Source organism: Poromitra crassiceps, assembly GCF_964638095.1.
Source record: "Poromitra crassiceps genome assembly, chromosome: 23".
Classification (NCBI taxonomy): Eukaryota; Metazoa; Chordata; class Actinopteri; order Beryciformes; family Melamphaidae; genus Poromitra; species Poromitra crassiceps.
This window is the reverse complement of record NC_139639.1, coordinates 13,793,997-13,810,896: the sequence shown is the minus strand read 5'-3', so window position 1 is coordinate 13,810,896 and position 16,900 is coordinate 13,793,997. Positions and strand designations below refer to the sequence as shown.

General features: G+C 43.1%; 1 protein-coding gene across 1 annotated transcript; it reads left to right on the top strand.

Annotated features, from left to right (window-relative positions):
• Positions 1-4,511: 4,511 nt before the first annotated feature.
• LOC310796743 (sodium- and chloride-dependent GABA transporter 2-like) lies at positions 4,512-15,156 on the top strand (the record flags this gene model as incomplete). The annotated part of the gene is made up of 14 exons (XM_083658978.1): positions 4,512-4,701; positions 4,970-5,104; positions 5,231-5,371; positions 5,740-5,824; positions 5,913-6,045; positions 6,280-6,414; positions 10,744-10,847; positions 10,926-11,050; positions 11,283-11,395; positions 11,519-11,656; positions 12,094-12,196; positions 13,912-14,012; positions 14,296-14,469; positions 14,974-15,156. 14 exons carry the CDS (start codon positions 4,512-4,514, stop codon positions 15,154-15,156), a joined length of 1,860 nt encoding a protein of 619 aa, XP_083515104.1.
• Between the last annotated feature and the right edge of the window lie 1,744 nt (positions 15,157-16,900).

Genomic DNA, 16,900 nt, shown 5'->3' with positions numbered 1-16,900 from the left:
GGCACAAACAATTACTTCCGTTGCCTGCCATCAAAAATAAAAGCACGCAGAGCTCAGTACTACGTAGCTGGTTACAACATGAATTTTGACTTTTATTCTGAAAGTCTTGACTGGAAATGTTTTCTCGTGGCTACCTTGACAGTGGCCCAGGCGTCTAGCGGATGCCAGCCTGGGCAAGCCCATGGGCAAGCAGCCTCTTTTAGGCTACTGTCAGTTTGAGTTTACCCGGTGCGCACCAAGCATCAATCACTCGATCAGCCTGAGCCACGAGAGGAACCTCCATAAAATAGCATACACTAGTAACAAGTAATCAGAAAGATACTGATAGACTACAGCACAGCTGCTGAAATAGCCATAGCCGGCCGGGGCGCGCATACCCCCACTGAACCCAGTTAGCGAGGCGCCCATACACACACGCTTCCCAGTCATACATAGCGCCAGTGTCCCCGCCAGGCCACCACCACTGACAAACTACCGTAAACAGCAGAGGCGACTCCGCGTTCCCCTGAGATGTCGCTCGGACAAGTAGGAGCGTGGGTAGCGTATCTCGTCTTCGTTATGCAACGGGGGGAAACTCACTCGATTTCCCGGTTGCAGGCGACTGGAAGTTGATAGTGGTAATTAACACATGAATTACAGTATTAATTAATGCTAGGTGTTGATGAGGAATTAATCCATGATGATATAGGCATAGCCTACTTAATTAATAGTAATTCATATATGACTCAGTCTGTTCATCAAACATACCTTTCATTAGTTGATGATCAATTAATGACTTAATTCATCATGAGTTAAGCATCAATTCATGTGTGCACCAGTATTGTAAAGTGTTACCAACAAAGCCATGTTGACAGGTATTATGAAGGTGTTACCTCAGGATCAGTGAAGTGGACCGGATCCGGATTAAAATCTGATAGCATCTAAAGCGCTTTGATTAGTAAGAACACAATCCTTACCTGAGAATGAGGTCAGGCAAAAAGACTTACAACAGACCTACAAATCAGCGCCATGGCTTCTTCAACGTCTGTGTTTATTACACTCATAAAACAAATAAGATAAGAGTTGAGTTGAATTCAACTCAGTGCTGAACACAAAGTAATTTCGCCCAAAGCACCTGACCTCTCAAAGATCCAAGTTGTGGAATGGCTGTGGAATGCCCCAGACTATTAGAAAGGCCGAGTCTATCACAGCTTCAAGATTCAAGATTCATTTGAATAGCCACAGTAGGTAATCAGATTACAAACGAGGAATTGGACTTTAGTGCAAGTATGCAGCGCAGTGGTCACATCAATAGTAGAAGACCAAATGATAAAATGATAAAAGTAAAAACTTTTAAATCACAATTAAAATGTCTTTCCCCTAATTGTGTTATTCTCTTTTTCTGGTGGTTTTTATTATATGAATGTATCGTTGTGCCATTTCTATTTCTATTATGTCATTGTTTAAAATAAATCTTCTGGTGTTCAGCACTTTGTAACTTTGTTAAGAAAGTGCTATATAAATCACATGTGTAAAAATAAATACAAATACGACCATTCTACCCAAGAGTTCGTGTTGGAACTGCAGAAATAGATAACTACCCTGCAAAACAGTCGGCGACAATGAGAGGACATTCAACGCACCGAAAAGACAATGTGCACACAAGGGATTTTGGATTTGAGCCTGGATTCCTTTGCTTTCTACTATATTCAATTCAATTCAAACTTTATTTCAGACCCAGGGAGATCCATAATATAATAAAAAGAAAAAACAATAAAAAAGCCAGTACAATAAATAGTAAGTGTTGATAACAGCACACAGGTTACCAAGATACTCAGGGTCTAGTATACAGACATTTTCGCCAGTGGTTCCACAGTCTGGAAAAGAACTTGCCCGAGCTGCGTTCATGATTGGTCAGTACATCAATGATGTCATTTACAGATTCAGATGCCCTGCACATAAATCTATACATAAAATTTCTGAGAACGGCAGAGCAAGTCGGTACCCCAATACTGACAAACATAAGGCTTGCACTAGAGCTCCTCTGAGCTTTTAGTAGCAGCCTCATGCAGTCATTATAAGCCACAGTAAGTTTTCTCATGCTGTTTTGTCTATAACGACACCACAGGTGAGCCGTATACAGGGGTGTACAGTATGCTTTAAAAAGTGAGATCTTCACAGAGATAGAGCACATTGAGAACTTGCTATAACTATAGAGATGCTGTTGCCAGAGATCAACCTCAGATTGTCATCTTTTCAGATCTGTATGTTCTTTGGGTTCACATACAGTATCCTGATGCCAACTGATTGTCATGGGTATACCTCTGAGACCGAGTCAGCCGATAGGATAGCTGTGCCTTAGTTACGTCACATGTAATGTGCAAGTTGATTTAATTTAATTCCAGTGTGCAATAACTGCAATTTGACACGTACTGTACATTCTACTTTATTCTATTTTATTTTATTTTATTCTATTGCATTTTATTGCATTTTATTGTATTGACTGTTTTACATTTAGGGAGATACTGTGTGATACTGTGTTATGCTATGTTGTGTTATGTGGATATTTCATGCCTGAGTGCGAGCAACTGTAACTTGTCCCAATTTCCCCCCGGGGATCATTAAAGTCTTTCTGATTCTGATTCTGATTCTGATAAACTCTAGGAGGAGCAGTAGGTCTGGTGATTGAGGCTCATTACGGTGATAACTTGGTGCCCCTATGTCTCAGCATATTTAAACCTCCCTCTGCTCTCTTCCACTGCTTGGTCTTGGGTTTTGCTTCCCAGAAGACACAGCCACTCTCCTGAGCCCTAAGATTGAGTTTGGCTTTTCTAGTTCCGTTATCTCGTTTGTTTGAATTTTTGCCCAGCTTGTGTCTGGTAGGTTAGACTATTAGAAAAGCCGATTCTATCACGGCTTCAAGATTCAAGATTCATTTGAATAGCCACAGTAGGTAATCAGATTACAAACGAGGAATTGGATTTTAGTGCTATATAAATCACATGTGTTAAAATAAATACAAAATACGACCATTCCACCCAAGAGTTCATGTTAGAACTGCAGAAATAGATAACTACCCGGCAAAACAGTCAGCGACAATGAGAGGACATTCAACGCACCGAAAAGACAATGTGCACACAAGGGATTTTGGATTTGAGCCTGGATTCCTTTGCTTTCTACTATTGTTTTAGAGGCTTCGCATCAACACTAGGCCGGCCGGCTCCTGGAGCAGATTCTGGGCCTCTGGGTCCGGACATCATCACCACAAAGATGACATCACAATACCGTCGGTGACATCATTGAACAGGTGTCCAACCTTACAAGTGTCTTAAAGTGTGACATCACTAGCTGGGAATGAGATGAGTTATGACATCACCAGTGATGTCATATATCCAGGCTAGCACGGCTATAAGTAGGGCCAGTTCAACAGTTTAGATGTTTGAGACCTCAAAGACCTCCAGGACTTCCAGGACTTTCATGATGCCCAGGAAAGCTCCAGAGACAGAGACAGAGACAGCTCCAGGGACACCATGCCCAGAGAAGCCGCGGGGTTGAGGACGAGCGACATGGCTCTTCCCAGGATGGCTTATCAATATGGTGTGGACCAGACACTTTTGCCAGTGTGCTTGTATCAACGCAAGCTTCAAGATCTGAGCCAGGAGCATAGAGCAGACGGGTTCGCTGAACCCACAAATCCTTGAGAGGGAAAGCTTGATCGCCACACGTGGAGCCGGAGTCTGCGCTGTGCCTCCCATCAGTGGAGTTCGGTTCGGCCCAGATCAAACCTCTCGAACAAGTGAGAGAGCTGATGGTGGGAACCGATCCTGCCAAACCTCTCCAACAACTACAGAAATGCTGTTGCCAGAGATCAACCTCAGATTGTCATCTTTTCCGATCTGCTGTCAGTACAGTATGTTCTTTTAGCCCACATATCCTGAGGTCAATTGCTTGGTTAGAAAGGTCTGGTGATTGATGCCTCTGTGTCTCAGCACCATATTTAAACCTCTCTCTGCTCTCTTCCACTGCTTGGTCTTGGGTTTTGCTTCCCAGAAGACACAGCCACTCTCCTGAGCCCTAAGATTTAGTTTGGCTTTTCTAGTTCCATTATCTCGTTCGTTTTAATTTTTGCCCAGCTTGTGTCTGGTAGGTTTTTTTTCTTTGACTGTTGACTTTTTGTCTTTTGTCTTCAGTTTAAACTTTTTGCTTCCACGCTGCCTTCGTGTGCTTCTGCTTCTGGGTCCATACCACTGGTCATTGTTGCCTGGTGAGTGTGTTTGGAACTGACAAGTTGTAAGGTGAGTTTTCCTGTTACATTCCCAGAGTTGGGTAAGATTACTTTGAAATGTAGGATACAGCAGAAGAGGGAAGCAATGCATGGATCTGATGGTTCATCCGACAGGTGCTCTTTAGTGGGGCAGGTAATGGTCATGGAGCATCGAAGAACTGATTAACTTTTCACACTAATTGATTGCCCAAAGGCAGGCAGCACTCACTCCATTACTGTTTTTAAATACATCTCACCAGTTGACCCAATGGAGCCAGCAAGCAAGCAAGAGATGAAGTTGATGAAAGATGACAACGATCAAGATCATCCATCATCAGAGCTTCATAAGAGAGGCCAGTGGGCCAACAAAACTGAATTCCTTTTAGCAGTAGTTGGAGACATCATTGGTCTTGCCAATGTTTGGAGATTTCCCTATCTGTGCTTCAAGAATGGAGGAGGTGAGATGATGAGATGAGATGATGGTGCATGATGTTAAGGCATAGAAGTCTCTCCGTACGGCAGCTACTCAGGAGGAAGATGGAACAGATTGCATGAATTATATCTATTAATACATCTCACAAATGTATTAATAATTAATTGCATTGAATTTTAATTATTTTTATTGATGTAAAAATCATCATATTAGAAGAGCAGTGAATTGTGATTAAATGTATCTCTATGTCTCTGTGTCCTTGTCTCTCTACAATCCCACAACATTCTTCCAAGGAGTTTTCCTTGTTCCTTATGTTCTGTTCCTCTTTACCTGTGGAATCCCCCTCTTCTTTTTGGAGATATCTTTGGGACAGTTAACCAGTCAGGGTGGAATCACATGTTGGAGGAAAATGTGCCCTTTATTTGAAGGTACTGCTAGCTCAACTGAACCTTCAATACATAGAATACAGTTGATGTAATATTGATATATGTTGAAGTACATCTACATTCCATTAACATTTTGTATTGCATATAATAACATATTTTTGTCAATAGGTTTAGGCTATGGCAGTCAAATTATTCTATTCTACACTGAGATCTATTATATCGTCATACTGGCTTGGGCCTTCCTATACCTGTTCTCCTCTTTCAACACTGAACTCCCCTGGGCCAACTGCAACAACAGCTGGAACACAGGTAAACAGTACGCTCTGTCATAACATTTGGGAAGCTGCATTTTGAAATCCATATTTAATATGAACTTCCTGTTTCTTTACTTCCTACCCTTATATGTTGGGTGTATGCTTCAATGCATGCTTATATTCTTATATTTATGTTGCTCACGTTACTTATGTTCTCACGATGTATGCCTGTATGTAAAGCACATTGAGTTTACTTGTAATGAAATGCGCTTTATAAATAAATGACCATGGCCATTACTTTGAAAGGTAATTTCTGTCCAACTTTTTTACAACAATTGAAGGCGTATTCCTCTAATCATCTTTTCACAAAACATGTTAGTAAAATGCCATCCTTACTTGTTCTTACTTGTCCTCCACTACAAGAGGACTGCTCTGATTATGGTCAAAATCATTCATCAAATGGCCACATTTTGGGGAACACAACATCTTCAGCTAAAGAATTCTGGCAGTATGTATTCACAAGATATCTATTTATAAATAAATAGTTTTACAAGTGAGAAAGGAAAATGATCCTAAACTTACATTTCTGTCTTCAGGAGGAGAATCTTGGGTTTGTCTGGAGGAATCGAGGAGATGGGTAGTATCCGCTGGGACCTTGCTGGGTGTCTTCTACTGACCTGGATCATCTGTTACTTCTGCATCTGGAAAGGAGTCAAGTCTTCAGGGAAGGTGAGATCTGTAGACATATACACACAGTAAATATAGTATATATATCTGAGATATATATTCATTACATAATGCTTAATTGTAAAAAATAATCATTAAAAAAGCAGTATTTTATGTCCAAACATTTGTCATTTTTCCATTTCAGTGATAGGCTAATCAGTGATAGGCTAATCAATGCCCTGAAGTAAAATTTGCCCTCCCTAATACAATGATGATATATTGGTGGTGCTCTTTCAGGTCGTCTATTTTACGGCTATTCTTCCCTATGTGATGATGATAGTATTGCTCATCCGTGGGCTGACATTACCAGGAGCCATATATGGCATCAGATTTTACCTTCTCCCTGATCCAAGCCGCCTCACAGATCCTCAGGTGAGGCTAACGTGTGAAGAGTGAGTGAGCACTCACTCTAATAATATGTCAGCATCACAAACCTTATTCTTGCCTTTCTAAAGCAGCAATGTAAGATTCCTAATCACAGTTCAAACGTGAGCTTTATGCATTTGTGTGACACAAAGGTCATTACTGCTGCTACTTATGATGCATCTTGTACATACCGTAAATTTCGGACTATACGCCGCGGCTTTTTCCCCGTTTTTTGGCCCTGCGGCTTATATAACGGTGCGGCTTATCTATGGATTTTTTCGAAAAACAAAACAAAAAAAAAACGGAATTCTCTCTTCTTTAGCACTCTTTCTAACTATAAATCCACTTCTGTTTTAATTTCCTCTCTTGCCCTCTTTTCACCACACCGCGGACACTGTGTGCACTGTAAAAAAAAACACAGGTGGTGTTGTGTTATGTTGTTTTGTTGAAATGTTAATAAATGGGAGCTTCCTCAAACAGCCATCTCTTTCCCGACAATCCCCTCTGTGCATGAACCCTTACATATGGTAATTAAACATTAAAACACAATTAAAAAAAAAAACAAAAAACAAAAAAAAAACATTAAAACATTAAAACACCTGCGGCTTATAGTCCGGTGCGGCTTATATATGTAACAAACAGGCAATTTTGCTGCTGCGGCTTATACTCCGGTGCGGCTTATAGTGCGGAAATTACGGTACTTTTGTAAACAGAGTGAGTGAGTTTGAACGGATTTCACCGATTCCCCATTTACTAAAACGATGCAGGTAGGAGCTGCTGTATAGACAAGTAGGGATGTCATCTGTACTTTTAATTTGGCACTACTATACTGTATATTTGTTTTAAATGTTGGTCTCGACCTAGTTTCAAGATGAAGACCAGACACGCTACCTCACATCACAATAGGCATCAGCTCCCAGCCTAAATCATGCGTAATCCTAGTGTGACGTCAAGCGTAATCCTAGTGTGACGTCCGCTATGACGTGTGACTCATCACCCCACCCTCAATAGCCAATCAGCCCCTCAACTTGCCAATATGACGTCGGTAATTACGTCAATGCTGAGGCTATGACGTGGCAATACTTATAGCCATGCTCAGTGCGTCATCGTCCTCTTTCCCTGATCCTTCTCCTCCATGGTCGCTGTACCTGGGCTGATCGTATCCCATCCTCTGAAGCGTGTTTCGCCCCACCCACCTCCCCAGTCCACCACCAATGTCTTGACTCCTGAAGAATCCCCACCGGGGGGGGGGATTCTCTATCCTAGTCCGAACAGATGCCCTCCTCTCTCACCACAAGAAGAGAGGCATCTTACCACGGAGTCATACGCTTGACTTAGGCTGGGAGCTGATGCCTATTGTGATGTGAGGTAGCGTGTCTGGTCTTCATCTTGAAACTAGGTCGAAACCAACATTTCAATCACGAGAGACCAGTGGGTAGAATTTAACAAGCAAGCTTTATTCACAAATGGCATGGCGATTAGATCTATGGCATGAAATGGCATGGCAACTAATTCTATGGCATGGCAGCATGGCAACTAGTTATTTGGCGTAATGACTCCGTGGTAAGATGCCTCTCTTCTTGTGGTGAGAGAGGAGGGCATCTGCTCGGACTAGGATAGAGAATCCCCCAAAAGAAAGGGAACCCCCCAAAATCAGCGACTTATGAACTCACCGACCGGGCTAAGCCTCGGGCACGGCGGCCTCTGGGCAACCGGCTTACTTCGGCGCGCTGAATTCAGGTGTGACCTGTGACCTAATTGCCTCACCTGAAAACCGCCAACCGGGCTGCTTGCCTCAGCGATACAGCGGGCGCTGGGCGGAATGCAACACTTGTTCGGCCGACGGGTTTACTTGCACAGCGACTTACGAAAACCACCGACCGGGCTTGGCCGCAGCGATACAGCGGGCGCTGGGTAATCGACCAATCCGGCATGCTTCGGTGCGCTGACTTAGCATTTTCCACCTTCACGACTTACGCTCAGGCGGCGCTGGGATCTGAATTAGCATTTTGGAATCACCACGGCATTTGCCTTTTGGACTCATTACTACCGCTGGCACTATTTTGCCGGAGCACTGCTACGCTGGCACTATAACTTTAGACTCGCCCCACCTCGCGCCAAGCGACTTACAGCGACTAACTGCTGGCGCTATAATTTCGGGGGGGGCCACCACCAATGAAATGCGATGTAACAAGCTACTGCAGGGTTTGAATGCCATGCGCTTACCACTTGAAGCCTAGGGGAGGAGGGATCTTTGGGCAGACAATATGGCGGCCTGCTCCGGTCGGATGTAGGCTGCGTAGGCTGACGAGGACCAGCGGCCCATCTGTTGCAAGGAGGTGGAGGACACCCTTTGCACGGCGGCCGATGTGGCTGCGCCGATCCTGAAGGAGTGACTGGAATAGTTCTCTACTGGGAGGTCACACATCTCCGCTTGAGGTGATGAGTGAGTCGGACAGGGTCACGTCCCGGGGGGGGTCGAATGATGCCGGGCATGTGAACTCGTTAACACGGAGGAACCCATAAAAGGCTAACGTGAACACGCATTCTAAGAGGGAATCTTGCAGGGGAGAGAAAAGGCCATCTCTCGTGCGCCCCAGAAGCTGCCGCAACATGGGGAGAGTTATGGGACGCCTAGAGTCAGGGGCAGTCGGAAAGGCTTTGGCAATGCCCTTCAGCAGAGCTTTTATTACGGGCATGGAAAATAGACTGGGAAACTCTGGGTCGTATTCGCCTGGCATGAAATTGGATCCCCACCACCAGGCTGCGGATGTAGGGGGGACGGAGATGACGGACGGATACACAAAAAGTTATGAAGGCGCATACGTTGGGGATCAGGATTGGGAGAACGGGAAGATTGACCGAGGCGCAGAATAGAGCAAACGACCGTCAGGCGCCGTCATAAGCTTTGGCTGTGGAGCTGGCCAACCCCCCCTGATGTAGGACTGAGCGGCGTGGAGTAGCTGGGTGAGGCGGGGATCGGGTGGAAGTGGGGGCATAGGACGTGGGTCCAGACTTACGAGAGGGTGAGAGCCGAGAATGGGGGAAGTGGCATTGGAGATGGGTCGGCTGCTGGATGGAGGCTGCGGAACGCCTGAAAGTTGAAACGAGAAAGGTGGTCAGCAAGGATGCTAGTGTGTCCGGGGAGGTGATGAGCAACGATAATACAATTATGGGTGACCGCGAGCCAAGTCAGCCGCCGGACGAAAGCCATGATGTCGGGGGAGGATGAGTGCCCTTTATTGACTATGGCGACCGCCGCTGCATTATCACATTTGACGGCTATGCGTTTCCTCGCCCAGGAGCGCCCCCACAGGTGGCATGCGACCACTATTGGATAAATCTCGTACAGTGCGGAGGACTGATCCAAGCCGGCGAACTGCTTTGGCCATGCCCCGGCAAACCACTGCCTTTGGAAGAACCCATGCCATTTCATGCCATAGATCAAATCGTCATGCCATTTGTGAATAAAGCTCGCTTGTTAAATTCTACCCACTGGTCTCTCATGATTGAAATATTGGTGCATGCTATCTATCTATCAATCAATCTATCTATCCATCCCATCCATCCATCTATCTATCATTAGATGGCCACAAATTGACCAAGGGAACTAGTGAACACGGACATAAACCACAAGTGCAGGTTTGGACTGAGTCATGTGACTCGCAGTGTCAAGTTGTGTCTTTAGACTGTGTGCAGTTTCCCCAATTGAAAGAGATAGATTCATCTACTCAGAAGATTTTGCTGGACTCCACTCAATGACCAGATGGTTTTTTCCTTTTCCACCTTTTATTTTGGCAACTTTGTAAGTTTAGTTTGACAGTTCCTTTTCCCCCACTTTTGTCATTTCCTTTAGCCATTAGATGTAGACATTTCAGGTAACCATTCAGTTATCAGATGAGCAGATAGATTAGCTATCAGCTATCAGGTGAAAAGAGAGCAGACACTCATGCCTTGCGCCACTTGGGCTCCATAGGGTTCCATTGCCGTTGCGGTTTGTTTATCAAAATGCTGCTAGGCTGATCCCTCGTATAGGGATTAATACTGTAAAAATTAATACTTTGACATGTTGGATGCAGCTTGTGTCCAGGGATGACAGTGACATTGAACATTTATATGCAATTCTAGCCACATACCTATTTATCTGATAGATCTTTTTGCTGGTTTCTTGTGGTTATTAACAGATCATGTCTTTTTTTCTTTCTTTTTTTGCAGCAGTAGTACCTTCAACTACAGCAACATTAATGTAACGCTGTGGGACTGGAGAGCATCGACAATATCACCAACAACCCAGAGCAGAAACTAATCTCAAAGCATCTCATTGTTTGTTTTCAGGTTTGGATGGACGCTGGGAGCCAGGTATTATTCTCCTGTGGCCTATGTCTAGGTTGTTTGCCATCTTTGGGAAGCTACAACAAATACAACAACAACTGCTACAAGTGAGGAAAATAAACATTTGTCTGTCTCTATCTTTCTGTTGTTCACATGACTTAGTATTCATCTTTTCTCAATTACAGAGACACCTTTCTCCTCTGCCTGTTGAATAGTTTAACCAGCTTTGTGGCTGGTTTTGCCGTCTTCTCTGTCCTTGGCTTCATGGCGTATGAGTTGGGAGTAGACATCTCAGAAGTGGCTGATGCAGGTTGGGAATCTGCATAATGCAATATTTGGTCCATATGTGCTTTATTTTACTGTGTTGTTTCCTTTACATTCTGTTTTTGTTCAATGATATTAAGATTAGCTCCTGTTTCATTTCATGATTTTTGTTTTGAAAAGTGTATTTGAAGGGGGCACGGTGGCGCAGTGGTAGCGGGGTCGCCTCACATTAAGAGTGACTTAACATATTTTTGGTATCTGTTATGGACCACTTACAGGCCCTGGTCTGGCATTCATTGCCTACCCTCGGGCAGTAGCCATGATGCCTTTTCCCCAACTCTGGGCTACATGCTTCTTCATTATGATTATCTTCCTTGGACTTGACAGTCAGGTAAGTTGTTACCATTCAATTGTGGTAAATAAATGTAGAAAGGATATAAACTCAAGCTATATTCCCATTGAACACTTCAGTTATTTCTTTACTTGCAAAGTGAATTGTTTTTTATACCCACAGTTTGTATTTCTGGAAGGCATGATCACATCCATATCAGACATGTATCCATCCTTCTTTCTCACTGGTCATCGACGTAAACTACTTCTGCTGCTCATCAGTGTTATATGCTTCCTTGTCGGCCTGTTGATGGTCACTGAGGTGGGAGTCCATTTTGTTTATCTGTGTAGTTCAAACGGTTTGGAATGACCTCTATTGGTTCCTGTCTGTCTGATGTCTCTCTTTGTCATGTTTTGCTACAGTTTTGTCTGCTGTGGAATGGCAAGTGATTCTTGCCTGTCCCCATAAGATAAATATATAAAGTGCCAAAGTCACACCCTCTTCTGGGTTGGGCATACACTCCAAGGGATTTTCCGCCATTCAATTTTCCATAGACATTTTGTAAAATGCTTATAAAAATGGTTTTACTTGGTCAAACCAAGTGATTCATCTATAGAAGAAAAAGAAAATGTATGTTCAATCCTTTTTTTGTCTGAGGTCGTGACTTTGGCACTCTACCCATACAGCAGAGATGTGTTATTTCAAAGGACCTGTCTCTTTTTCTGTCTCTCCCTCTCTTTTCCTCTAATGGACTGTAGGGTGGAGTATATATATTTCAGCTGTTTGACTACTACGCTTGCAGTGGAATGCCAATAATGTTGTTTGCCATTTTGGAGTCTATTTGTGTGGGATGGATATATGGTGAGTTACAGAACACTATTATTCAAAGACAATAATCAGTCATTGCAGGCATTAATTTGTAGCATACTCCAAAGCCACCAATAACAGTATCTTGATTTGTTTCTAAAGACATTTTGACCATCAATTATAATGCCCTCATTTGGCTATGGTATTTTTTTTTAACACCAGAATAGTGTCAATATTTAAAGGGATAGTTGGGTTTGTTTGAAGTGGGGTCCTATGAGGTACTTGCATACAGTCAGTGTACTGGGTAAAGCACTCTGGACGCATCGCACACCGAGATAGGAGAACTGCACTCCAGCTGCGGCAGGCACAGAGAGCTGTCTGCTGAGTGTGAAGGGGACCATGAGCAAAAAAAAAAAAAAAAAAAACAGGAAATAAATATATAAAATGTTTCCATACTGCTCACCTGGCATAATCAAAGTCTCCACAAGCCCTGAGATGCCAAGTTGACTTGAAAATATGTCACTTACCCCCTGTCATCTTCACTGTAGCAAGGTTGTGCCAAGGTTGAGCCCCTGGCTCCAGTGCAGATGGTGGTTCAGCTCTTGATTGAAATTTTGAGATTCCTCCAGGTTCTTACAGATAGATAGATAGATTTTTTATTTCTGTGTCATGCACCATATACATGGTGCCCAGCCCGTCTGGGCTTACAAGACACAAATCATTCAAGTTCAACAATACAAACAAATCAGCAAACAAATCAACAAACAAGCTACAAAAAGCTCAGACATAAACAAGCTAAGACAGTGTTGTATATTCAGATGAACAACTTCTCCATGCTGAGTTTCCAAGCCGTCCCAATAAACCTGGCCAAACTGAAGACTTCATCTTTGAATAACCATTCCAACTTAGCATCATCTCCTGACCAAAATAGTTCAGGTTTCTTATTTTGCATTAACTGAAATAGAGACAATCTTGGTTCCTCATATAGCGTACAATGAATCAAAAAATGAAATTCATCTTCCACAACACCTAATTCACATACAGTACAAAGTCTCTCCTCCTCAGCAATAGAAACCAATCAGATTCCCGTCTCGCAATCGCTGTGTGTGCACGAGGCATGCGATATGCTGTAATTCTCTCCATAGAGTGGACTCACTCGTGCCGAGGACAGAGAGAGATGGAGAGAGCTTATTGACAGATCGTCTGTGGTACCAACAACCCTCCGGGTTATGGGATAGGTGAAGGTGATTAGCCTATGTCCATTGTCCAACAAGTTTTCTCAATTAATTTCCCTCTTTGCGATGTGATAAAAGGTTCTCAGTGAGTTATAGCCGATTGCCTCACTGAATTATCTGCTAATACCCAATTTTAGCAGCAGAATTGGATGTGCTGGCGTGGCAAGGCTTTGCATAATGACATATCTAAAAGGAATTTTACTCTGCACTGTGCTGCGCAGAGATTATGGTGCGCTCAAACACAGCGGGGTATTTAACATGTAAGAGGTGCTTTTAAAAGCTCTTAGCGCAAAGTAATTGTGCGCTGCTGATGATAGGATAATGCCATCTATCCCCACATTTTTGTGCCGAAACACCTGGTTTGGCATGTGGCACGCCTATGTCCAGTACAATTATAACAGGCATGCGCTTGTGCACGCCCCCAATTTGCATTGCGCACAACGAGGGCAAAATTACTGCTTTTGCAAAGATAGGGCCCCATGACTTTATGCTGCTGAAGGCTGATATATGGCTAATATAATGTCTGTCCCCAAGGTGCTGATCGTTATTATGATAAAATAATGGACATGATTGGTTACCGCCCGTGGTCTTATATGAAATGTTGTTGGAAGTACATCACACCATCTGTCTGCACAGTAAGTTCATGTATTGTGTGTTATTGTTTCTGTTAGCCTCTGAAGGTCTATTCAGCTTTATCAATCTACTGGATGCCAAAACTATTGAAAGAAAAAAACTGAATGTGTTATTGGTCTTCTGTATGCATGAGAGTCTGGATGCATTAATGTATAAACGTGAATGTATACACACATACAAACCCATAATTATGCATTATTTTAATTTGTAAATGTTTTATACCATTACGAAGTCAAACAATATGCTGTTCAATTTACGTTCTCTCTGCCTCTTATTTTTTGACAGGGCATATTACTTTTTTCTCTGGTCAAGTTCACCCCTCTGAAATACAACAACACCTATCAGTACCCCTGGTGGGGCCCCGCCATTGGGATATTTCTTGCTTTCTCTGCAGCTCTCCTGGTTCCCATGTTGTGGTTTCTCTACATCGTCACTGTAACCCCAGGAACACTAAGACAGGTAATCTAGCACTACCTCCAGCTTGGTCAGATGTTCCTACAGACACAATTGGCCGTGTCTGCGGGTGGGGAGCCAGTGGGCTATGAGAGTCATGTTGTCGCTACACCAGCGTCTCCTCTGGTCAGTCTGTTCTAGGGGGAGGGGAACTTGGGGGAATAGCTTTATCCTGCGACGCGCTACGTCCTGCCAGTGAAACTCCTCGCTGTCAGGTATCTGGGACCTGCACATGTATCACTTGTGCTAGTCTACAATTGTCCCCAGATCGGCAGAGGGGGTGGAGCAACGACCGGGACAGCAGGGGGAATTGGCCAAGTACAATTGGGGAGAAAACAGGGGGAGGAGGAAAAAAAGGACCGGTAATCTATGCAAAGTACACACGTTACAGCTCTTAGTGCATTGTGGTGGCCCATTGTAACATGTTCATTACAATATATAGATTATATAGAAAGATAGTTCAATGTATGGTTAATGTTAATTGGATTATGTTTTCCTCCCTTCTTACAGAGACTGAAAACGTTATGCACTCCAACAGGAAACCTGCTCAATGCATCACCAAAGAGGACTCTTGACCCTGAAACACCCCATTCTGTTACAGAGCTGTGTACTCTGACCACGGCTGAAGACCCTATTCCAGTTCTGAGGGGGAACATGGCGATGCCACAACACAGATCACATGATGTGAAATAACACAGCACAGAATTACAAAGTCCTACAGAAATAACTCATCTTTTTTTGTGTGGTGTGTTTTGTGTGTGTTGTTTGCTCTCTCCACCACCACGGTTCGGTGAGCATTACTGTAGCTGTTTTACCCTTAACGGGACATTGTCATTTTCGGCAGCTAGCTTTCTCAGATACTTTTTATTATTTTCTACCTTAGAAAAGATGAGTCATTATATCACTATAGTGACAGCTGTATCACAAGTGACATCGCAAGATGCTCTCAAGAAGGGATGTCAACGGTTAACCGCAGATAACTTCTCTGACCGGTTAAGCATAAATGGTTAATTTCCATACAATGGTGTTGCCAATCTTGCAATTTTTTTCCTCATTCATGAAAAGCAAAGTATATTAAAACATGGCAGAAGGATTAAACATGACTATAAAGCCAGTTTTGATGCAGTGATTGAATGAATACATCGCCACATTAGCCTATGTGAAATAACGCAGCACAGAACTATAAAGACCTATAATAAAGACATTGATTACTCATCATTGTTGTGTGTTTTGTGTTGTTTGCTCTCTCTTTACCACCAAGGTTCGATACAATGTGAGCATTACTGTTGCACCTAAAAACACAAATTTTTACTTGATTCAGCTACCGCTTCATATAGCTTCATTCACCACCTGCTGCTAGCATCCTGCATGCACAGTGTTTTTGCTCACCTTCAACACCTCACGACTACATTAGTCGCTTTTTATCATTTTTTTCTACCTTAGAAAAGACGGGTTATTATGTGGTCATTAGTGACAGCTCGCCTCCGACGTAGCTAATTAGCCACTTGTTCATTAGCCACCACCAACTGCTAGCTACATTGAACTAACACTCCTAAACTATCAGCTCACATGGCTGACAGTAACTGTAAAAGTGTTTCCGTGTTTAAGAAATGTATTCCTAAGCTTCTCTTCATCAAGAGCTTCTCTTCTCAAGTGTGCCGAGAGGCAACAGCGCTAACCACTTAGCCACCATGACGTCCACAATTTAAATTATTTGTCGGTGCCATGTTGCATTTTCAATGATAAGAGAGAAAGAATTCAGCAGTCACAGTGGTAGCACAAACAAAGCCATGTTGACAGGTATTATGAAGGTGTTACAGCACCTCAGGATCAGTGAAGTGGACCGGATCCGGATTAAAATCTGATAGCATCTAAAGCGCTTTGATTAGTAAGAACACAATCCTCACCTGAGAATGTCAAGGCAAACAGACTTACAACAGACCTACAAATCAGCGCCATGGCTTCTTCAACGTCTGTGTTTATTACACTCATGAAACAAATAAGATAAGAGTTGAGTTGAATTCAACTCAGTGCTGAACACAAAGTCATTTCGCCCAAAGCACCTGACCTCTCAAAGATCCAAGTTGTGGAATGGCTGTGGAATGCCCCAGACTATTAGAAAGGCTGAGTCTATCACGGCTTCAAGATTCAAGATTCATTTGAATAGCCACAGTAGGTAATCAGATTACAAACGAGGAATTGGACTTTAGTGCAAGTATGCAGCGCAGTGGTCACATCAATAGTAGAAGACCAAGCAATGCAGACAAGCAATCTCAAATGATAAAGTGCAAAGTAAAAACGTTTAAATCACAAGTGAAAATATTTATTTCCCCTAAAATTGTGTTGTTCTCTTTTTCTGGTGGTTTTTATTATGTGAATGTATCGTTGTGCTATTTCTATTTCTATTATGTCATTGTTTAAATCTTCTGGTGTTCAG